Raw genomic sequence first — 23,339 nt, 5'->3', positions numbered from 1 at the left:
CTCTTTTTCTTCTTCTTCTTCCTCCTTCTCCTCCTCCTCCTCCTCCTCCTCCTCCTCCTCCTCCTCCTCCTCCTCCTCCTCCTCCTCCTCCTCCTCCTCCTCTTCTTCCCATGGCATAGTTGCTTACTTTGGTTGTAATTGTAAGAATCCTCTCCAAGCCCCGTGTGGATTTCCGGAAAATAATAGTAATACTAGTTGTAGTAGTAGCAGCAGGAAGAAGGAGAAAAACAAGGGGTAGAGGAGAAGGAGAAGAGGAGACGGAGAAGTAGAATTGCAAGAGGAAGAAGGGGAGGGGAAGGAAAAGGAGAAAAAGAAGAGGAGAAAGGAGAGGAGGAGAAAGGGAAGGCGAATGGGAAGGGAAAGATGAGGAGAAGGAGAAAAGGAAAAGAAGAGTAGGATGAGAGGAGAAAGGGAAGGAGAAAGAGAAGGCGAATGAGAGAAGGAGGAGGAGGAGGGAAGAAGAGGGAGAAGAAGAAAGAGAAAGACAAGAGGAGGAGGAGAAAAGGAGGAGGGGAGAGGGATAGGGAGAAGAAGAAGAAGGGGAAGAGGAAGAGATGGAGAGGAGGAGAAAGAGAAGGCGAAGGAGAAAAAGAAGAAAAGGAGAGAGGAGAGGAGGAGAATGAGAAGGGAAAGATGAAGAGAAGGAGAAAAGAAGGAAAAGGAGAAGAGGATGAGAGGAGAAGATGGAGAAGAAGGAGAAGAAGAAAGAGAAGGACAAGAGGAGGAGGAGGAGAGGAGAAGGTGCAGGCGAAGGGCAAGAGTAGGAGGAGGAGAAAGAGAAGGCGAAGGAGAAAAAAGAAGAGGAGGAGAGGTGAGGAGGAGAAAAAGAAGGCGAATGGGAAGGGAAAGATGAAAAGAAGGAGAAGGAGAAAAGAAGGGAAAAGAGAAGAGGAGGATGAGAGGAGAGAAGAAAAAGAAGGCGAATGGGAAGGGAAAGATGAAAAGAAGGAGAAGGAGAAAAGAAGGGAAAAGAGAAGAGGAGGATGAGAGGAGAGAAGAAAGAGAAGACGAATGGGAAGGAAAAGAGGAGAAGGAGGAGAAGGAGAAAGAGAAGAGGAGGAGCAAGAGAAGGAGGAGAAGGAGGAGAAGGAGGAGAGGAGAAGAGGGAGAAGAAGAAAGAGAAGGACAAGAGGAGGAGAAGAGGAAGGAGTAGGAGAAGAGAAGGAGGAACAGAAGGAGGAGAAAGAGAGAAGGAAGCGAAGGAGAAGAAGAGAAGGAGATGGAGAGGAGGAGGAGGAGGAAGAGAAGGAGAAGAAGAAACGGAGAAGGAGGAAGAAGGAGAGGAGAAGGTGAAGGAGAAGGAGGAGGAGAAGAAGAGAAAGAGAAGGAGGAGAAGGAGAGAAGGAAGTGAAGGAGAAGAAGAAATGAAGAAAGATTAGGAGAGGAGGAGGAGGAGGAGGAGGAAGGGAGCACGTTTCTCCTCGGGTATCCAATTTCGACTGGGAGAGAAGACGTTTGGCATGCCTCCCTAATGAATTTCCCAATTGCAATCTGCTTCGAAATAAGGGGAAATATTAGCTCGGGTTAGGTGCACACTGTTCCCACACAAGCATTGGGCGCCTTCGTTTTAACCTTGTTTCCCTTTTTATACCTGTAGTTCAATCCCACTTGATTTCAGAGTGAGTTGGAGGAGGAACTATTCAACGATCAATGATTCGATGCCCTTGATTGTTTCATACATAAAGTGGGGAAATTCTGATTCCTGAATAGTTGGCCCTCCTTCCCGGTTCCGCCGAAAGGGGGCAAGTCGCTGCTTTGAAAGGGAACCCGACTTCCCAGAAGCAGTTGTATGCTTTCTTTCCGGCTGTTTCACTGGACTTCCCAAAAGAATTCCAACTTTCAATGTGGTTTTATAACAGAGAAGACTTCTCTGTATTGTCACCCAGCGAGGTCATTTTGACATTCCATGGGCCAGAATTCCTTTAAGCTGGGAAGGTGTGTTCAAGCCCAGATCTATACATAGGGATAACCCCTTAACTAAGGGAAAGAGTCCTGGAGGCGACTCTGGAGGACTTATGCTTCCCAGAAGCAGTTGTATGCTCTTCTCTTAAGGATCCGATGGAAGTTGGCCCCTCATTTCCATAATGAACGGGACTTTTCCTATGTTTGACACTGAGGCCCCCAAACATCTGTGTCACCTATGTCTGTATATAGGGGGGTAGGGGGGAGGAGTCCTATTCTCATCTCGATTCCCCCATGAAAACAAGGGGGAATCTTTTCCTAAATCGGAAGTCCTAAGCAGACTTCCTCCGGAGCTGGCCGGGACAGCCTTGCGCCAATAGGGAATGCCTCAAAGCCTGGAGAGACCCGGGAGTACGCCAAGCCTTAACCTTCAGGGGAGGCGAAGGGAGAAAGGAGGGGAGCAAGTGCGCGACTGCGCGTCTCCTTCTGCGCAGCTCGCTCGCGCGCGCCTCGAGCCTCAGGGCGCGAGGGAGACTCGGAAAGGGAGGGGGCCAGGGAGTTCTCCTCCTTTTTCCCAAAAGTCCCGCCTTCCCTCCCTCGCTTCCCTCCGGGCTGAGAAAGAGGGCGTGTCCTCTGAAGTATGCAGATGAGCCGCAGTGACGGACAGCTGGCTCGGCCAATGGGTAAAAGTCCTCGCCTCACAAAACTCTTCTCTCTCTCTCGCGGGCCGCTGGGTGCCGAAGCAGGGGGGGCGCGCGGGAAAAGAGGGAGAGTTGGGGCCAACAGTAGAGGCTTGCCTCGGCTTTCTAGTTCCTTGCGCTCTACAATAGATAGATACTTAGGTAGATTTTAATTCCTCTTCTTCCTGCCCAGATGCACACCTCGGTTTCCTCTTCCAGCGGGTGACTCCTTCTGCGTTGGAAAGGCGGGCGCGCGAGTGAGCAAGGAAGCAAGCGGACGCGCGCGCTCCCATCAGGCGCGAGCGGCTTTTCCCTCCGCCTCGCGCCGGGCTCTCCTTTTGGCTCGCGCTCCTCCCGCCGATGGAGGGGACGCTGTGAGCTCCTCGGCGGAGGAGGCTGTGGCTGCAGCGGGGGAAGCGACAGCCCTCCTCCTCCTCGCCTTTGCTGATCCCGCTGCCGCCCTCTCTCTCTCTTTTTCCCCTTTCCCTCTCTCTCTCTCCCGGCCAGCCATGTCCTACCCGCAGGGCTACCTCTACCAGCCCCCGGGCTCGCTGGCGCTCTACTCCTGCCCGGCCTACGGGGCCTCCGCTTTGGCCGCGCCCCGCAGCGAGGAGCTGGCCCGCTCCTCGTCCGGCTCGGCCTTCAGCCCTTACCCGGGATCCGCCGCCTTCACCGCCCAGGCGGCCGCCACCGGCTTCAGCAGCCCGCTCCAGTACTCCGCCGACCCGGCCGCCGCGGGATTCCCCTCCTACATGGTGGGTAGACGGCGCCAAGCCTGTATCTCTCTCCCCCCCTCCTCCCCTTCCATCTTCATCCCCTTCCTCTTCCTCCTCCTCCTCTATCGCTCCCCCACCCGCCCCTTCGTAGTCGTCGTGGGCATGCCAATCGCCCCAAACGGGGCATTCTCTCTTCTCCTTCGTGATTTCCCCCCTCTCATTGCGTTCCTTCTTTACACCAAGTCATCCCCTTTTCTATCTTTTTCCTCGTGACTTTTTGCCTTGTTTTTGTTGTCTTTTTTTTCCTTCTCTTTCTCTTGCCAGTTGTCTTCCTCTCCTTCTTTTTGCCTTGTTTTTGTTGTCTTCTTTCTTTCCTCTCTTTCCAATTCTATTCCCACCCACCCCTCCTTTCCTCTGCTTCTTCTCTTTCCTTCTCTCCCTTTTTTTTCACTTTTCACCGCTTCTTGGGCCATGTATTGGCTCGAGCTGTACCGCATTATATACTGGCCATATAATGCATTATTTGTCAGCCATCGATTGAAAGGCATTTCCCACCGAAATTCTACGAAAGTATATCAGTGTGTATGGACTCTTCCACACGGCTGACTAAAATTCTACATGATCTGCTTTGAACTGGAATATATGGCAGTGTGGATTCAGAGAACCCAGTTCAAAGCAGATATTGTGGGATTTTCTGCCTTGATATCCTGGGATATAGGGCTGTGTGGAAGGGCCCTCAGATCACCCAGTTCAAAGCAGATATTGTGGGACTTTCTGCTTTGATATACTGGATTATATGGCTGTGTGGAAGGGACCCACACAGCTGAATAGAATCGCACGTTATCTGCTTTGAACTGGAATATATGGCAGTGTGGACTCAGAGAAAATAGTTCAAAGCAGATATTGTGGGATTTTCTGCCTTAATATCCTAAAATATATGGCTGTATGAAAGGGAGCTAAATTAACTGAGGCCCCCTTCCACTCCGCTGTATAAAATCCCACATTATCTGCTTTGAACTGGAATATATGGCAGTGTGGACTCGGATAACCAATTCAAAGCACATATTGTGGGATTTTCCACCTTGATATTCTGGGTTTTATGGCTGTGTGGAAGGGACCCGAGTTATCTGAGGCTCTCTTCCATACAGCTGAATAGAATCGCACATTATCTGCTTTGAACTGGAATATATGGCAGTTTGGACTCAGATAATCCAGTTCAAAGCAAATATTGTGAGACTTTCTGCCTTGATATCCTGGATTATATGGCTGTGTGGAAGGGCCCGGAGGGAAATCTCATTTAGTCCAAGACAAGAAAGAGCCTTTCTGAAAGAACTATGGAAGGGAGCTAAATTAACTGAGTCCCCCTTCCACTCCACTGAATAAAACCCCACATTATCTGCTTTGAAGTGGAATATATGGCAGTGTGGACTCAGATAATCCAGTTCAGACTCAGATAAATCTATTCAAAGCACATATTGTGCGATTTTCCGCTTTGATATCCTGGATTATATAGCTGTGTGGAAGGGACCCCAGTTATCTGAGGCTCTCTTCCATACAGCTGAATAGAATCGTACATTATCTGCTTTGAAGTGGAATATATGGCAGTGTGAACTCAGATAATCCAGTTCAGACTCAGATAAATCTATTCAAAGCACATATTGTGGGACTTTCTGCCTTGATATCCTGGATTATATGGCTGTATGGAAGGGAGCTAAATTAACTGAGCCCCCCTTCCACTCCGCTGAATAAAACCCCACATTATCTGCTTTGAAGTGGAATATATGGCAGTGTGAACTCAGATAATCCAGTTCAGACTCAGATAAATCTATTCAAAGCAGATATTGTGGGATTTTCTGAGTTATATGACTGTGTGGAAGGGCCCAATGTGATTTGTTTTTGCTTGGAGTTTTCTGTCTCTGATTGAGACGGATTCCGAGGATTTTTAAAAAGAAGCCAAAAGTCCTGGGAAAGCGAGGCAAGGGTTTCCTTCCACGCAGCTGCTTAGAATCCAGGTTGAACCGGATTATATGACAGTGTGGACTCAGATAATCCGGTTTAATTCAGACATTGTGGATTATATTGTGATATTGTCGTGCGGAGTCAGATAATGCAGTCCGAAACAGATATTGTGGATTTTCTGCCTTGATATTCTGGGTTATATGGCTGTGTGGAAGGGCGCTCAGTTTCGTTATCCATTTGGGTGACTTTGGATCTGTATTGTGAGCTCTCAAAACGCTTTCTCGAGGCTGAAAAATACCCGCCACGAACAGGAGGCAAATCCGGACTTTCTCTTTTTCCCTTTCTAGAGAAAGTTCTCCAGCCGCCTCGCCTCTCCTTTCCTCTCTACCCCCCCCCCCTTTTCTTTCCACACCCTAGTATTATGTCGACTTTAAATCAGCGCAATTTTAAACGTTTAAAGGGTGAATTAAAATGCTAATTATATCGCATTTGACCAATTCGAAACGGTGCATATTCTTCTGGTGGGCAAATTGGATTTGCAATGCATTAGCGCCGTGAATTGCTAAGTGGGGGGGGGGGGGGGCTTTGTAGTGTGTATGTGTGTGTCTCCCTCTTTCTCTTCCCTCTCTTTCCCATTAGGAAAAATGAGAGAAGGGGAAAATAAAGTGAGGGGAGAGGGGAATATTCAGAAGCTACCTGTGTGGCCTTTGGGAAGAGCAAAGCCGAAGGGGCTGGATAGTCACTGCCATATAGAGTGCAGTTTGAACAGCATTATATGGGTCTACACTTAGCATTATTTGCAACATAGATAGATATATGGAGAGGAGCAGATGGAAACTAAGGGCCATTCCACACAGGCAGAATATCAAGACGGAAAATCCCACAAGATCTGCTTTGAACTGGGTTATCTGAGTGCACACTGCCATATATTCTAGTTCAAAGCAGAAAATGTGGGATTTTATTCAGCTGTGTGGAAGGGGCCTAAATCCTCGTTGTTTTTATAATAAGAGAGAAGGAAAGTTGATATTCATACCCTTTGGGCGCCTTTCAAAATCATTATGATTATATAAGAAGCGTGACACAACTATTAAGATATTATATATATATTAGCCGTCCCCTGCCACGCATTGCTGTGGCCCAATCTGTGTAAATGTATTGTGTGTGTGTATTTATGTGGTTTGCGTATACGTTGTAATGTAATGTATTTTTATTTCATTTCTCTAAGTCCCTTCTTTTGTGTTTTTCAGTGATTTTATGAGTGATGGTCACTCGTTGGCCTGATAGGTGTCTTGTGTCCAAATTCGGTGTCAGTTCGTCCAGTGGTTTTTGAGTTATGTTAGTCCCACAAACGAACATTACATTTTTATTTATATACCAGCCAACCCCTGTCACACGTTGTTGTGGCCCAATCTGTGTATATGTATTTTGTGTGTGTGTGTATGTGTATTTGTGTGTTTGCGTATATATATGTGGTTTTGTGCATGCATTATAATGGGGTTTTTTTTTTTGCTTTTAAGTCCCTTCTTTTGTGTTTTTCAGTATTTTTATGAATTATGGTCACTCGTTGGCCTGATAGGTGTATTATGTCCAAATTTGTCGTCAATTCGTCCAGTGGTTTTTTAGTTATGTTAATCCCACAAACGAACATTACATTTTTATTTATATATACGGCCAGTGTGGAGCCATGATGTGTAGTTTTGTGTAAAGGACAGTTCAGGCTATGATCTGTAGCAACTTTTTGACCCACCCAGATATATATTATATGGCCAGCGTGCAGCCACTATCTGTAGTTTTGTGTAGAGGACAGTTCAGGCTATGGAGTGTAGCAACTTCTGCTGCTCTATGTTCATTCATAACCTATGTATGACACAGGAGGCAAAATGTTTTGACTCACCCACCGTGTGTATGTGTGTGTGTATATATATTATATTATATATAAGATAGATAGATTTGACTCTGAAGGCGCTGGGGGTGGTGACTGCCGACAGGGAGCTCTGGCGTGGGTTGGTCCATGAGATCAGGAAGAGTCAGAAGCGACTGAACGAATAAATAACAAAAGGTAGATTTGACTCTGAAGGAGCTGGGGGTGGTGACTGCCGTCAGGGAGCTCTAGCGTGGGTTGGTCCATGAGATCAGGAAGAGTCAGAAGCGACTGAACGAATAAATAGCAAAAGATGGATAGATAGATTTTACTCTGAAGGAGCTGGGGGTGGTGACTGCCGACAGGGAGCTCTGGCGTGGGCTGGTCCATGAGATCAGGAAGAGTCGGAAGCGACTGAACGAATAAATAACAAAAGATAGATTTGACTCTGAAGGAGCTGGGGTGGGGACTGCCGACAGGGAGCTCTGGCGTGGGTTGGTCCATGAGATCAGGAAGAGTCGGAAGCAACTGAACGAATAAATAACAAAAGATTGATTTGACTCTGAAGGAGCTGGGGGTGGTGACTGCCGACAGGGAGCTCTGGCGTGGGTTGGTCCATGAGATCAGGAAGAGTCAGAAGCGACTGAACGAATAAATAGCAAAAGATGGATAGATAGATTTGACTCTGAAGGAGCTGGGGGTGGTGACTGCCGACAGGGAGCTCTGACGTGGGTTGGCCCATGAGATCAGGAAGAGTCAGAAGCGATTGAACGAATAAATAACAAAAGATAGATTTGACTCTGAAGGAGCTGGGGGTGGTGACTGCCGACAGGGAGCTCTGGCGTGGGTTGGTCCATGAGATCAGGAAGAGTGGGAAGCGACTGAAGGAATAAATAACAAAAGATAGATAGATAGATAGATAGATAGATAGATAGATAGTGGAAGGCTTTCAAGGCCGGAATAACTGGGTTGTTGTGTGGTTTCCGTGTATATGTGTGCCTGGCATCTTCAGAGGATCCCCTGAAGTCGAAACGTCAGGAGAAAATGCTGCTGGAACACGGCCATGCACGGAAACCAAGCAACACCCGAAATAGTCTCGTACAATTCGCCAGGCAAACGCTGTCTCTCAAGGAAGGAAGGAACAAGCTAACCGTCCCTCCTCTCTCTGTCTCTTTCTCTGTGTGTGTGTGTCTTTCTCGTGGGCCTGGCAGGGCTCCCCCTACGATGCCCACCCGACGGGCATGAGCGGGGCCCTCAGCTACCACCCCTACGGCAGCCCGGCCTACTCCTACCAGCTCAATGACCCGGCCTACCGGAAGAACGCCACGCGCGACGCTACGGCCACGCTCAAGGCCTGGCTGCAGGAGCACCGCAAGAACCCCTACCCGACCAAAGGCGAGAAGATAATGCTGGCCATCATCACCAAGATGACCCTCACTCAGGTCTCCACCTGGTTCGCCAACGCCCGCCGCCGCCTCAAGAAGGAGAACAAGATGACCTGGGCGCCCCGAAACAAGAGCGAGGACGAGGATGAAGACTGCGACGGCGGAGGAGGAGGAGGAGGGAGCCTGCGGGGCAAGGAGGAGCCCTCCTCCGACAAGGCCCGCGACAGCAACGAGACCTCCGCCGAGGACGAAGGTGAGGCAGAGGGTCGGGGAACAACAACAACAGTAGCAAATCTGGGGGGGGGGGGGGGGAAGGAGTTGATGAAGAATTGGTCACCCTGAATGCCTTATGGGATCCGCTATAGGTGCCTACCTATATTATTCTCCAAGGGACTTTCCCTTGCCTCCTTTTCAAACAGTCATGCGTTCATCCGGCTGCCTAAGCTGTTCCCTTAGGCAGCCGAATAATGCAGTTTGAACTACATTGAACTGCATTCTATGAATGTCCACCAATACATTATATAGCAGTATGTACACAGAGCATATAATGTAGTTCAAACTATTATATGGCATATAATGTCGTTCCAACTGCATTTGTTGTTTTTTCCGGACTCTTTGTAACCTCATGGACCAACCCGCGCCAGAGCTCCCTGTCAGCCGTCGCCACCCCCAGCTCCTTCAAGGTCAAGCCAGTCACTTCAAGGATGCCATCCATCCATCTTGCCCTTGGCCCTTTTTTCCTCCTAGTTTCGTCCTTGTCTTCTCTAAGCTTTCCTGTCCACTCATGATGTGGCCAAAGTACTTCATCTTGGCCTCTAATATCCTAATAATAATAATAATAATAATAATAAACTTTATTTATACACCATCTCCCCCAAGCCCGAACAACGATTTACAATACAAAAAGTACAAATTGCAATAAAATAAACAACATAACATTAAAGTATAAAACATTTAAGCATGTAAACAATATACACAGAACATAGAGACCAAACATAATGACATACATAATATCCAATGAGCAGGTGTATGTGTGTGTGTCTGATATATATACACACACACACACACACACACACACACACACATACACACACACACACATATATATAATTCAACTTAGAGAAGACATATGTGTATATCCATATATACATTATATATATATATATACACACACGCATACATTATATATATATACACACACACATACACACACATATATAATGCAACTTAGATAAGACATATGTGTATATCCATATATACATTATATATATATACACACACATACATTATATATATACACACACACATACACACACACACATATATAATGCAACTTAGAAAAGACATATGTGTATATCCATATACATTAAATATATATATACACACACACATATAATGCAACTTAGAGAAGACATATGTGTATATCCATATATATTATATATATACACACACACACATTATATATATATATATAGAGAGAGAGAGAGAGAGAGAGAGAGCATATATGGATATACACATATGTCTTCTCGAAGCTGCATTAAACTGCATTAAATAGTAGTAATACCCCTTTTTTCCCTGTCAGGAGCGACTTGAGAAACTGCCAGTCGCTTCTGGTGTGAGAAGATTGGCCGCCTGCAAGGATGTTGCCCAGGGGACACCCGGATGTTTTGATGCTTTACCAAGCTTCTCTCATGTCCCCGCATAGGGAGCTGGAGCTGTCAGAGGGAGCTCAACCCGCTCTCCCCAATTTCGAACCCTGACCTGTAGGACAGTAATCCTGCCGGCAAAAGAGTTTAACCCATTCCACCACCAGGGGCTCAGTAATAAACTGATCATATGATATAGTTCAAATTGACCGTCTGCAAGGACGTTGCCCAGGTGTCACCCGGATATTTTGATTTTTTTACCATCCTTATGGGAGGCTTTTCTCATGTCCCCGTATAGGAAGCTGGAGCTGTCAGAGGGAGCTCAACCCGCTCTCCCCTGATTCTATCGGTCAGCAATCCTGCTGGCAAAAGAGTTTAACCCATTCCACCACCAGGGGCTCAATAATAAACTGACCATATAATACAGATCAAATTGTATGTAGCCGTCCAGAGTCTCCTTGGGGAGAGAAGGCAGAATATAAAAAAAAAGTTTGATATTATTATTGTATTGTCGAAAGTTTTCATGGCCGGAAACACTGAGTTGTTGTAGGTTTTTCGGGCTGTATTGCCATGCATCTTGAATGCTTCTAGAATGTTTCAAGAATAACAACCCATTATTATTATTATTATTATTATTATTATTATTATTATTATTATTATTATTCGAAACACAACAAGATGTGTCCACAGCAGACAAGATCACTCTGCTGGCTGTTGTATTGGATTACATGTATTGGTGAATAATGCCCCAGGCGGCCTTCTGCAGCTGACACGTGGTAATTTTGACAGCGCCCGATTGTGCTTAAGTGCAGGCCAAGGTCTTTAGGCACTGCACCCAGTGTGCCGATCACCACTGGGACCACCTTGACTGGCTTGTGCCAGAAGAGTCTTTGCAGTTCGATCTTTAAATCTTCATATCAGATTGTCAGCTTTTCCAGTTGTTTCTCTTCAATCCTGCTGTCACCTGGGATTGCAACATTGACAATCCATACTTTGTTTTGTAACACGATTGTGAGGTCAGGAGTATTGTGCTAATTATTATGGTATTGTGCTAATTGTTATTATAATTAGTATTGTGCTAATTATTATTATTATTATTATTATTATTATTATTATTATTATTATTGTGTACACTCACCATATAATGTACTGCATAGCAGTAGTAAGCTGATGATATAATATAGTTCAAACTATATAGTTATAGTTAGTTAAAGCTGATGATATAGTTCAAGCTGATGATATAATATAGTTATGTGGCAGTATGTACACTGACCATATAATGTAGTTCCAACTATATGGCAGTCTATACGCCGACCATATAATATAGTTCAGATTGTATTATATGGCAGAATAGATGGAGCCTCAGTGGTCTCTTTATCCTTCGGATTTATCATTCTTCCAGTTTCCCTGTCAGGCGTTCTCCATCCCATCCCTGTCGGCCACAGTTTTAGCCACATTACATATATTATTACACATTATATATGGCGCAGTGGGTTAAACCGCTGAGCTGCTGAGCTTTGGTCACAGGTTCGAATCCGGGAAGCGGGGTGAGCTCCCGCGGTCAGCCCCAGCTTCTGCCAACCTAGCAGTTCGAAAACATGCAAACGTGGTGAGCTCCCGCTGTCAGCCCCAGCTTCTGCCAGCCTAGCAGTTCGAAAACATGCAAATGTGAGTAGATCAATAGGTACCGCTCCGGCGGGAAGGTAAGGGCGCTCCATGCAGTCACATGACCTTGGAGGTGTCTACGGACAATGCCGGCTCTTTGGCTTAGAAATGGAGATGAGCACCAACCCCCACAGAGTCGGACACGACTGGACTTCAAGTCAGGGGACAACCTTTACATTTTTACCTAATAGTTATTAGTAATTATTATTACTAATAATTGTTATTAATAATTACACCAGTTTGAGCTGCACTATGTGGGGGGTGCGCTGGAGGGCCCGAGTTTGCCCATGCACACGGCGGGAAGGTAGTGGTGCTCCATGCAGTCATGGCATGACCACATGACCTTGGAGGTGTCTACGGACAATGCCGGCTCTTTGGCTTAGAAATGATGGGCACCAACCCCCCAGAGTCGGATACTCTTGGATTTCAAGTCAGGGGACAACATTTACCTTTTTACCTAATTGTTATTAATAAATATCATTCGGGGAAGCACTTTTGCTATGCAAAAATATAACTGTGTCTTCGAAGTCTTTCTGGCCGGAATCGCTGGGCTGCTGTGAGTTTTCTGGGCTGTATGGCCACGTTCCAGAAGCATTCTCTCCTGACGTTTCGCCCACACCACTAAACCGCAACGTCAGGAGAGAGAGTGTTGTATGGCCGCGTTCCAGAAGCATTCTCTCCTGACGTTTCACCCACACCACTAAACTGCAATGTCAGGAGAGAGAGTGTTGTATGGCCACGTTCCAGAAGCATTCTCTCCTGACGTTTCGCCCACACCACCAAACTGCCACGTCAGGAGAGAGAGTGTTGTATGGCCTCGTTCCAGAAGCATTCTCTCCCGACGTTTCGCCCACACCACTAAACTGCCACGTCAGGAGAGAGAGTGTTGTATGGCCACGTTCCAGAAGCATTCTCTCCTGACGTTTCGCCCACACCACTAAACTGCAACGTCAGGAGAGAGAGTGTTGTATAGCCACGTTCCAGAAGCGTTCTCTCCCGACGTTTCGCCCACATCACTAAACTGCAACGTCAGGAGTGAGTGCTTCCAGAAGCAACCTCTCTCATGTCACCGCATGAGGAGCTGGAGCTGATAGAGGGAGCTCATCCGAACCTGCAACCTGTCGGTCTTCAGTCCTGCCGGCACAGGGGTTTAACCCACTGCACCACCGGGGGCTCTGGTGTATACTGACCACATTGCATTGAATGGCAGTATAGACGGGACCTCACTCTCTTTCCGACACTAGTGGGGCATCCGATTGGTCGAGGCTAAGAAGAGTTCTCAGGCCAAATGTCACGCGAAAAAGCAGAGTGACGGGTTTGGAGTAGTCGCTGTCAGGCTTGACCCAACTCGAGGAGCGCCTGCCCTATTCCTTGGTGTCTGGAAACTTAGGAATGGGTGGGTTTTGGTGTTGGAGGGCTCGGGAGGGGGTTAGACCTGAGGAGGACTGTTAAGGCTGACTTTCCTTGACGGCTGGGTCTCTTCCCCGCTTTGTTTTCGACAGGAATCAGCTTGCAAGTGGACTCGCTGACTGACCACTCCTGCTCGGCGGAATCGGACGGCGAGAAAGGCCCTTGCCGGCCGCTCTGCGAGCCTGTCTCGGACTGCAAAGCCAAGTACCAGCAGCTCGAGGAGGACGACGAGGAAGAAGAAGAGGAGGATGAAGAAGACGACGAGGAAGGGGAGGACATCCTGCCCGTGAAGCCGGCCACTTCTTCGCCGCTGACGGGCGTCGAGGCCCCGCTCCTGGGCCACCAATTGGGCGAGGACGCAGCCCGCAGCGCCGCCAAGGCTGTTTTGGACGCCCGCATCCCGCCGGCTCCTTCCTCGTCAACATCGCAGAGCAAACCCAAGCTCTGGTCGCTGGCTGAGATCGCCACTTCGGACCTTAAGCAGCAGCCGCAGCCTCAGCCCTGCCCGCCCTCCTCGTCCTCTTCGCCCGCCCCTCCGCACAGCGCGGCCTATTCACCCTCTTCGCTCCTGGGCAGGCATATTTATTACACGTCGCCTTTTTACGGCAACTACACGAACTATGGGAACTTCAACGCCGCCCTCCAGGGACAAGGCATCCTGCGGTACAATTCCGCTGTTGCCGCTGCCGCTGCCGCTGCTGTCGCTTCGGGAGACGGGATTGGCGGCGGTAGCCATTGCGGCGGAGGGGCCGCCGCGCACAAGTCGGTCCCGGAGGCCGCCCTCAAGAGCCTCGCCGGGCATTTGGAGCAGCACTACAAAGCCCCCGCTACAGACTCCAAGAAAGGTAGGCTTCCCTTCCTTTCCCCTCCTCATTTCCCTATCAGTTAATGTATTGTCGAAGGCTTTCATGGCCGGAATCAATGGGTTGCTGTAGGTTTTTCCGGACTGGTCTAGAGGCATTCTCTCCTGACGTTTCGCCTGCATCTATGGCAGTGGTTCTCAACCTTCCTAATGCCGCGACCCCTTCATACAGTCCCTCATGTTGGGGTGACCCCCAAACATAACCCTGACATGTAAATAATGATCTACAGGATGTATTTTCATTCACAAATTTAGGCACAAATACCCGGTATGCCCAAATTTGAATACTGGTGGGGTTGGAGGGGTTGATTTTGTCATTTGGCAGTTATAGTTGCTGGGATTTATAGTTAACCTGTAAACAAAGAGCATTCTGAACCCCACCATCAATGGAATTGAACCAAAGTTTCATTCACTGGACCAAATTTGGTACATATACCCTATATGCCCAAATTTGAATATTGGTGGGGCTGGGGAGAAAATTATTTTGTCATTTGGGAGTTGCTGGGATTTATAGTTAACCTACAAGCAAAGATCATTCTGAACTCCACCAATGATGGAATTGAACCAAACTTGGCACACAGAACTCCCATGACCAACAGAAAATACTGGAAGGGTTTGGTGGGCATTGACCTTGAGTTTGGGAGTTGAAGTTCACCTACATCCAAAGAGCATTGTGGGCTCAAACAATGATGGATCTGGACCAAACTTGGCACGGATACTCAATGTGACCAAATGTGAATACTCATGGGGTTTGGGGAAAATAGACTTTGACATTTGGGAGTTGTACTTGCTGGGATTTATAGTTCACCTGCAATCAAGTAACGTTCTGAACCCCAACAATGATAGAATTGGGTCAAACTTCCCACACAGAACCCCCATGACCAACAGAAAATACTGTGTTTTCTGATGGTCTTTGGTGACCCCTCTGACACCCCTTCGCAACCCCCCCCCCCCAGGGGTCCTGACCCCCAGGTTGAGAAACACTGATGATGGCAAGTATTCCCAGAGGTAGTGAGGTCCGTTGGAAGTAGGAAAATGGGTTTACATATCTGTGGAATGACCAGGGTGGGACAAAGGACTTTTGTCTGCTGGAGCTAGGTGTGAATGTTTCAACTGACTGTCAGTTGAAACATTCACACCTAGCTCCAGCAGACAAGAGTCCTTTGTCCCACCCTGGTCATTCCACAGATATATAAACCCATTTTCCTACTTCCAACAGACCTCACTACCTCTGGGGATGCTTGCCATGGATGTAGGTGAAACGTCAGGAGAGAATGCTTCTAGACCATGGCCATATAGCCCGAAAAAAACGACAACAACCCAGTTCTAGCTTAAGCTGGGGGGGGGGGGCACCCGGGATTGAACCCTGTCCATCCAATACCATCCTCCTTTCTGTTTTGTTGGAGCACATCTAGCCCCCCCCCCCCCTCAGCTGCCCCATAGATGTCAAGTCTCCCGGTTTTGTTTTCCCTTTGCCTCCCCTTTCAAAGAGCACTTGGAACTCAGGCTGGGTACTTTTAAGATTTCCAAGCAAGGAGCTGATAATAATAATAATAATAATAATAATAATAATAATAATAATAATACTTTATTTATACCCCGCCACCATCTCCCCAAGGGACTCCGAGCGGCTTGCATGAGGCCAAGCCCTAAGAACACATCAATCAAACAAAAAGCAATAAACAAAAACAATAAGTACAATACAAATCATATAAATCACATGTAAACAATAAACAGTAAACAATGACATACAAGGATTTAAAAAACTATGGTAGGGCCGGAGAAAGAGGAGCCAATTAAGTAGCTCAAAAACAACATTTTAATGACAATAATAATAACTTTATTTTTACACCCTCGTCAACCATCTCCCCTAGGGGACTTGAGGAGAGGGTTGGCAAGCCCCAAAATTACAATTAAAACACAGCAATCAAGTACTAGAGATAAAAACAATACAACACAATTATAACTAATGTATATTACAGATAGATCTATAATTGATTACTCCACTGACCATGTCAACAAGACATGACAAAAAGAAATAGACACTAACAACCACTATCCTAAAACTTCAATAAAACTTAATCAAATAATAAGTTTGGTAAAATGGGATTAAATTGCAAGATGAAAACAGGGGAGTCGAGTGATCAGTGTAAAAGAATACATTTAAGTGGTGTGTGTGTGTATGTACACGCATATACATACATAGTATAATATAATACAATATAATATAAATGTGCATATGCACATAGAGATAACTCCAAATTTCAATTTAAATGGGGTTACTGATATGTGGGTATGTACATGTGTGTATGATTGTGTATAATATAAGTATATATATATATATATCAGTATAAATATAAATATATATATCAGTATATATATATATATCAGTATAAATATAGTAACAGTATAAATACAAAGAGGAAACCCCAAATCTCAATTTAAGTGGGGTTACTGATATGTGTGTGTGTGTGTGTGTGTGTGTCAGTTTCAGTGGGTTTACTGATATGTGTGTATGTATGTGTGTATAACAGTGTGTATGTCAATTTAAGTGGGGTTACTGATATGTGTGTGTGTATGTATGTGCGTGTCAGTTTAAGTTGGGTTAATGATGTGTGTGTGTCAATTTCAGTGGGGTTACTGATATGTGTATATGTATGTGTGTGTATATGTGTATAACTGTGTGTCAATTTAAGTGGGGTTACTTATATGTATGTATGTGTGTATAACAGTGTGTGTGTCAATTTAAGTGGGGTTACTGATATGTGTGTGTGTGTATGTATGTGCGTGTCAGTTTAAGTGGGGTTACTGATATGTGTATATGTATGTGTGTGTATGTGTGTATAACTGTGTGTCAATTTAAGTGGGATTACTTATATGTATGTATGTATGTATGTATGTATGTGTGTATAACTGTGTGTGTGTCAATTTAGGTGGGGTCACTGATATGTGTGTATGTGTGTATAACAGTGTGTGTGTGTGTGTAACTGTGTGTATATGTATAACTGTGTGTGTGTCTCTCAGTTTAAGTGGGGTTACCAATATGTGTGCGTATGTACATATGACTGTGTGTGTGTGTGTATCTCAGTATATATGCAAACAGAAAACTCCAAATCTCAAATTAAGTGGGGTTACTGAACACAATAATAATAATAATAATAATAATAATAATAATAATAATGCTATATTTGTAGACCACCCAAAGGGACTTAGGTAGATTTCCAACATATATGGCAAACATTAAGAAACAGATAAATCCTTTCTGCTTTTTAGTCTATAGATTTAGGACAACGTAGACTTTGTTTGATTACTTGCTTGCTTTTGCCAACATGTGCGAATTCATATTTGCAAAGAAAGGCCACTGTAGTGTTTAGAGAGAGAGAAAGAAAATGAAATACAATAAGTTATTCCAAACCAATTGACAATAATTAGAGGTGAGTTCTTACTCTTAGACCCAGTGTGCATATACGCTTTCAGCCTGTTTCTCTTGCCCTGGGAAAGGTTCCTTGTTGTTTTTAAGGAATACATGCAAATCACAAATGCTTTCCTCCCATCCGCATACACTCAGGCTTCAGCCACACCTCTCCTTATCTGATCCTCTCAAGTTAGCACAGAGATGCAGCCTCAGGCCTAAGCCTTGGGAGGAATGGGCTTCCCGTTTGGTGCCAAGGAGAGAACCAAGCCAGGCCTGGAGTGGATATAATCTTGTTAGCCAGCTGTGTCCTGTGACTAACTGACGCTTCTATTTTGACAGACCCCACTGAAGTGTGCACAGTAGGAGTACAACCATACCTATAGAAAGGCAATCACACAGCAGCCAGGCAAGTAAGTGAGACCGGTTTCTTCCTTGTTTCTCCCCTGACTGTTACACTGCTCCCAAAGAGCATTTGGCAGGCACTCCCAAGACAAATTGTACATTTGCCTAATGTTCATATCTTGCTCCTTTACTAAGAGAGCATGATTACAAAAGAGAGGAGGGAGGAAAAAAAAAGGCCTGTGGCATTTTCACCTTTGTTTTGCTCTGAGAAAGCAGTGCAATTCTGATGATTTAACAGAACTCTAGTTTTTTTAAGAAAATCGTCTGGTGTGTTAATATTTATATTGAAATAGTTCTCCATATATTTCCCGAGTTCTAATTTCCTTACAACATCCAGATGGGAAGTTCTCCTGCAGACTGGACCCCACTGAAAGGAATGGGCGAGAGGGAGGGAACACATGCTCGCTTTGGAATCCGGCCAAAATCCATCTCATTGTCCCCTAGCCTCCTATTTGAAATGCATATAAGCGTAGCAAAGAGAAAGGAGCATAGCAGCTCTCAATTGGCTTGTGCAAAGCTACTTCCTGCTCCTTAGTACGTAGAAGAAACCGAAAATTCGAAGGACTTAATTCATGTGGTTATGCTCATGTACAATTCAAACACCCCCAAACAATGAGATGATTCCTGGGTGGATTCCAAAGAGTGTAATAGGAATTATCTCTGTTCCCCTTCCCTTGCCCACCCCTTTCCAAATAGTGACTTTGTACAGGGCTAAAGACTAATCTTATTGGCAATTATTAGTAGTAATAATTATTAATGACTAATTATTCGTAATTATAATAATCATTATTAACAACCAATTATTAGTAACAATTATTAGTGATAATAATAATTATTAACAATGACTAGTAATAATTATTAATAACACATTATTAACAATTATTAGTAATAATAATTAATAACTTATTATTAACAATTATTAGTAATAATAATTAATAACTTATTATTAACAATTATTAGTAATAATAACAAACCAATTATTATTTAATAATTATTACTAATAATATTTAGTAATAATTATTACTAATAATATTACTACTAATAATATTATTAGTAATAATTATTACTAATAATATTACTACTAATAATATTATTAGTAATAATATTTAGTAATAATTATTACTAATAATATTATTAGTATTTATTTATTTATTTATTTACTTGTATACCGCAGTTTCTCAGCCTAACCGGCGACTCAACGCGGTTTACAACAAGGATAAAATCAATCAGCAATATACAATTTAAAACAAAGAGCACAGTATACAATATTACACAACAGTAACAACCCAATACATCTCAATTATTTACAATTATTTACAATTATTGGTGTTCATCATTATCAATATCCAATTATTATTAATCATTATTTGTTATAAGAATAATTATTAATAACCAATTATTAGTAACAATTATTAGCAATAATAATCATTATTAATAACATTTATTCCTCACCATTTCAAAATAAAAACAAGAAATAACACCCCACAATCCTAAGTCAATTATGTGCTGAGACAGTGGGAAAAGCATTGTTTATAGTGTGCCTTATAATCTTTGTAACTGAAACATTGTGGATGATCTGGTGTTTTCCTTGGTCCACAGGTAGGTGTCACAATTGCTTTGAGAAAAGTCAACAAGCCATCATCTTTCCCCCAAGCTAATTTATCTATCTCTATGTCTATCTCTAACGAAACAAAACAAACTCTAAATCCGGATCACATCTTGTGCCACTGTATAAAAAGAAGACCACAGAACACTATTAAATCGACAAGATCCTCTCTAATTATTATTAAACCAGAATTTTGTTGGACATTATGTGAGTTCGCTGGTATAGTCTAGTTTCCCCCCATGTATGTGTGACTCTTAAAAAAAGGAAGAAGAAGAAAAAGCTGTTTTTTTCTCAGGATATCTTGAAATGATCACTTCATTGCCACGGTATATATTATCTATATTCTGTAGGTGTGATAGGATTATTGTACAAACTCTTTGTAAAAGATGCATACAGTAGGGGTTCATTCAAGAAGCCGGGGACTGAAGAACTTGAGGACTGACAAAGTGGAAACAAATTTGATATTTATTTTTGTAATGATATAAGAGCTTCTAGTAATTTATGCAAGTTGTATTGCAATGGAATCCCAACTCTTTTGTAAATAAATTATGCCTGGTTTTTATTTGAGACATTGATGGTTATACAATCCCTCGTTGTTTAACGAGAATTCTTTACTAATTTATATCTTTAATTGTAAATAAAAACAGATTAGTCTACAACGAGGTGGTGGCTTTATTTTAACGTTCATTTTCAGCCTTGTGGAAAGAGACACACACAGTGGTTTGCGATAATTTATAAAATATCACTGACGGTATCTTGTTAAATCTACAGAATATATTCAGCGGTGTGGGAAATTAATTCAAGTTGAATATTCAGTCAAAGGAAACCTTCAGAGTTTGATGTATTGTGTAGACCAGGGGTCCTCAAACTACGGCCCAGGGGCCGAATACGGCCCTCCAAGGTCATTTACCCGGCCCTCACTCAGGGTCAACCTAAATCTGAAACGACTTGAACAACAACAACAATCCTATCTCATCAGCCAAAAGCAGGCCCACACTTCCCAATGCAATACTAATAAGTGTACATTTTGATTAGTGTTTTTTGCACTACAAATAAGATACGTACACTGTGCATAGGAATTCATTCATGTTTTTTTTTTCAAGTTATAATCTGGTCCTCCAACACTTTGAGGGACTGTGACCAGGCCCTCTGTTCAAAAAGTTTGTGGAACCCTGGTGTAGACTATATACACGTTTAAATCAGCGGTTTGAATTTGGGGAGTGGGGTGAGCTCCCATCTGTCAGCTCCAGCTTCTCGTGGGGGGCATGAGAGAAGCCTCCCACAGGATGGCAAAAAATGTGTCCCCTGGGCAATGTCTTTGTAGACGGCCAATTCTCTCACACCAGAAGCGACTTGCAGTTTCTCAGGTCGCTCCTAACACACACACACCACTGTATATGCTGTTAGGGAAAAACTATCCAAAACTAAAGCAGAGCATTCAAAATACAAACAGGATACCTATAGTTGAGCATTTAGCTCACATCAAGCAGAGTGTGGGGGGCATGAGAGAAGCCTCTCACAGGATGGCAAAAAATGTGTCCCCTGGGCACATGTCTTTGTAGACGGCCAATTCTCTCACACCAGAAGCGACTTGCAGTTTCTCAGGTTGCTCCTGACACACACACACACACACACACCACTGTATATGCTGTTAGGGAAAAACTATCCAAAACTAAAGCAGAGCATTCAAAATACAAACAGGATACTTATAGTTGAGCATTTAGCTCACAGCAAGCAGAGCGTGAAGTGCCGTGTGATGTGTCTGTAAAGAATTAAGATGCAGAGTCCAATCTCAAAAATTCACAAAAGGTTTATTTACAAAAAATAATAATAATAATAATAATAATAATAATAATAATAATAAAATAATAGTAAAGAATTGGGTCTGAGCCATTCTAACAGTAACATGTTTAATTTCAGTCATTTTAATTCAAATTTTCAGCCTTTGTTTGCTTTTTTTATCCAAAGCTATACGTTTTATAAAATATTACAATATGTAAAAATATCCCACTGCCATTTAAAATGCATTCTGCTAATATCTATAATGTGGTAATCACCTCGGTGATCTGCTTTGAGCTCAGGAAAAAAAAATAGCGAAATAATCACTTCATTTTCCCCACCCAGCGAATAATGAGAATCCCGCTATAATATCATTTCAATAAAGAGACAAACCACCATTTATTCTCTCGCCCCCAAGATAAATTGAGTGAATATAACTTACGGTTATGAAACAAGAATAATAGCTTCTTAGATTGCCCTTTAATCAATCATACACTTATTTTTCAAGAGCCTCATCTATTTTATTCCATGATTAATAATGTTCCAGCGTGAGAGCATTCTCACATCCCAGCAGGGGAGATCCTGGATGCTTTTCGCTGCTTTGGAATGGTCAGTTGGGGTTCATTACGGGCTGATATTGAACAATTTATAAAATCTTGTCTAAACATCTGCCAGCTCAGATAGGCCGATGTGTCTGAAGATGGGAAATTGCTGGACCAGTTGATATTGACAAACGGGGCTCTCTCCAGTGGCTTTTTGTTCACTGAAAATTAGTGGCCTCTTGCTCAGGGGCTTGTTAGAAAGGGCATTTGAAAGTGATCTCAGATCCTTCAGGCTTCAACCTAGGGAATGTTAACTGGAATATGTGTGTGTGTATGTGAGAGAGAGAAAGATAACAGAAGACTTTTTTTGGGGTGGGGAGGAGAAATAAAGTGAATGAATGAATGTAATCACAGGAACCTTAACCAGACTGTGGGCCCTTCCACATAGCCATATAACCCAGAACATCAAGGCAGACAATTAGAGGTGGCCCTAGGTAATTTTCAATGGTAAGCAAACAGTATTTTGGCACCCCCCCCCCAACCAATCATTGATATATATTTTCTGTTCGTCGTGGGAGTTCTGTGTGCCATATTTGGTTCAATTCCATCATTGGTGGAGTTCAGAATGCTCTTTGATTGTAGGTGAACTATACATCCCAGTAACTACAACTCGCATATGTCAAGGTCTATTTCCCCTCAAGAGCGCTTCAAGAGTGCCCCTGGGCAAAATCAACTATACTGCAAATGCTTACTTTGAGTAATGGGTTGAGCCACCCCTGCAGACAATCCCACAATATTTGCTTTGAACTGGGTTATCTCAGTCCACACTGCCATATATTCCAGTTCAAAGGAGATAATGTCGGATTTTATTCAGCTGTATGGAAGAGAGACTCAGATAACTCAGGTCCCTTCCACACAGCCATATAATCCAGAACATCAAGGCAGACAATCCCACAATATCTGCTTTGAACTGGGTTGTCTGAGTCCACACTGCCATATATTCCAGTTCAAAGCAGATAATGTGGGATTCTATTCAGCTGTATGGAAGAGAGCCTCAGATAACTCGGGTCCCTTCCACACAGCCATATAATCCAGAACATCAAGGCAGACAATCCCACAATATCTGCTTTGAACTGGGTTATCTGAGTCCACACTGCCACATATTCCAGTTCAAATCACATAATGTGAGATTTTATTCAGCTGTATGGAAGAGAGCCTCAGATAACTCAGATCCCTTCCACACAGCCATATAATCCAGAACATCAAGGTAGACAATCCCACAATACCTGCTTTGAACTGGGTTATCTGAGTCCACACTGCCCTATATTCCAGTTCAAATCACATAATGTGGGATTTTATTCAGCTGTATGGAAGAGAGCCTCAGATAACTCTGGTCCCTTCCACACAGCCATATAATCCAGGATATCAAGGCAATCCCACAATATCTGCTTTGAACTGGGTTATCTGAGTCCACACTGCCATATATTCCAGTTCAAAGATAATGTGAGA

General features: G+C 43.9%; 1 protein-coding gene across 2 annotated transcripts; it reads left to right on the top strand.

Moving 5' to 3' along the window:
* Positions 1–2,533: 2,533 nt before the first annotated feature.
* On the top strand, positions 2,534–20,168 carry IRX2 (iroquois homeobox 2). 2 transcript variants are annotated; one of them, XM_067467559.1, is made up of 5 exons: positions 2,534–3,337; positions 8,330–8,756; positions 13,317–14,069; positions 17,841–17,907; positions 19,503–20,168. In XM_067467559.1, the coding sequence occupies exons 1-4, from the start codon at positions 3,092–3,094 to the stop codon at positions 17,882–17,884; spliced, it is 1,470 nt and encodes a 489-aa protein (XP_067323660.1). In that variant the 5' UTR covers positions 2,534–3,091; the 3' UTR covers positions 17,885–17,907; positions 19,503–20,168. The 2 variants fall into 2 exon arrangements, with proteins under 2 accessions (XP_067323660.1, XP_060630598.2); XM_060774615.2 differs by having other exon boundaries at positions 2,536–3,337; positions 17,841–17,911.
* Positions 20,169–23,339: the final 3,171 nt, after the last annotated feature.

Source organism: Anolis sagrei, chromosome 4 (genome assembly GCF_037176765.1).
Source record: "Anolis sagrei isolate rAnoSag1 chromosome 4, rAnoSag1.mat, whole genome shotgun sequence".
Lineage (NCBI taxonomy): Eukaryota > Metazoa > Chordata > Lepidosauria > Squamata > Dactyloidae > Anolis > Anolis sagrei.
The sequence above is the reverse complement of the archived record's forward strand: the minus strand, read 5'-3'. Positions and strand labels throughout refer to the sequence as shown.

Coding starts and splice junctions, on each gene's coding strand:
- IRX2 (XM_067467559.1), top strand. CDS start 3,092: ATGTCCTACCCGCAGGGCTACCTCTACCAGCCCCCGGGCTCGCTGGCG. Junction 8,757..13,316: donor GACCTCCGCCGAGGACGAAG/GTGAGGCAGAGG, acceptor TGTTTTCGACAG/GAATCAGCTTGCAAGTGGAC. Junction 14,070..17,840: donor CGCTACAGACTCCAAGAAAG/GTAGGCTTCCCT, acceptor CTATTTTGACAG/ACCCCACTGAAGTGTGCACA.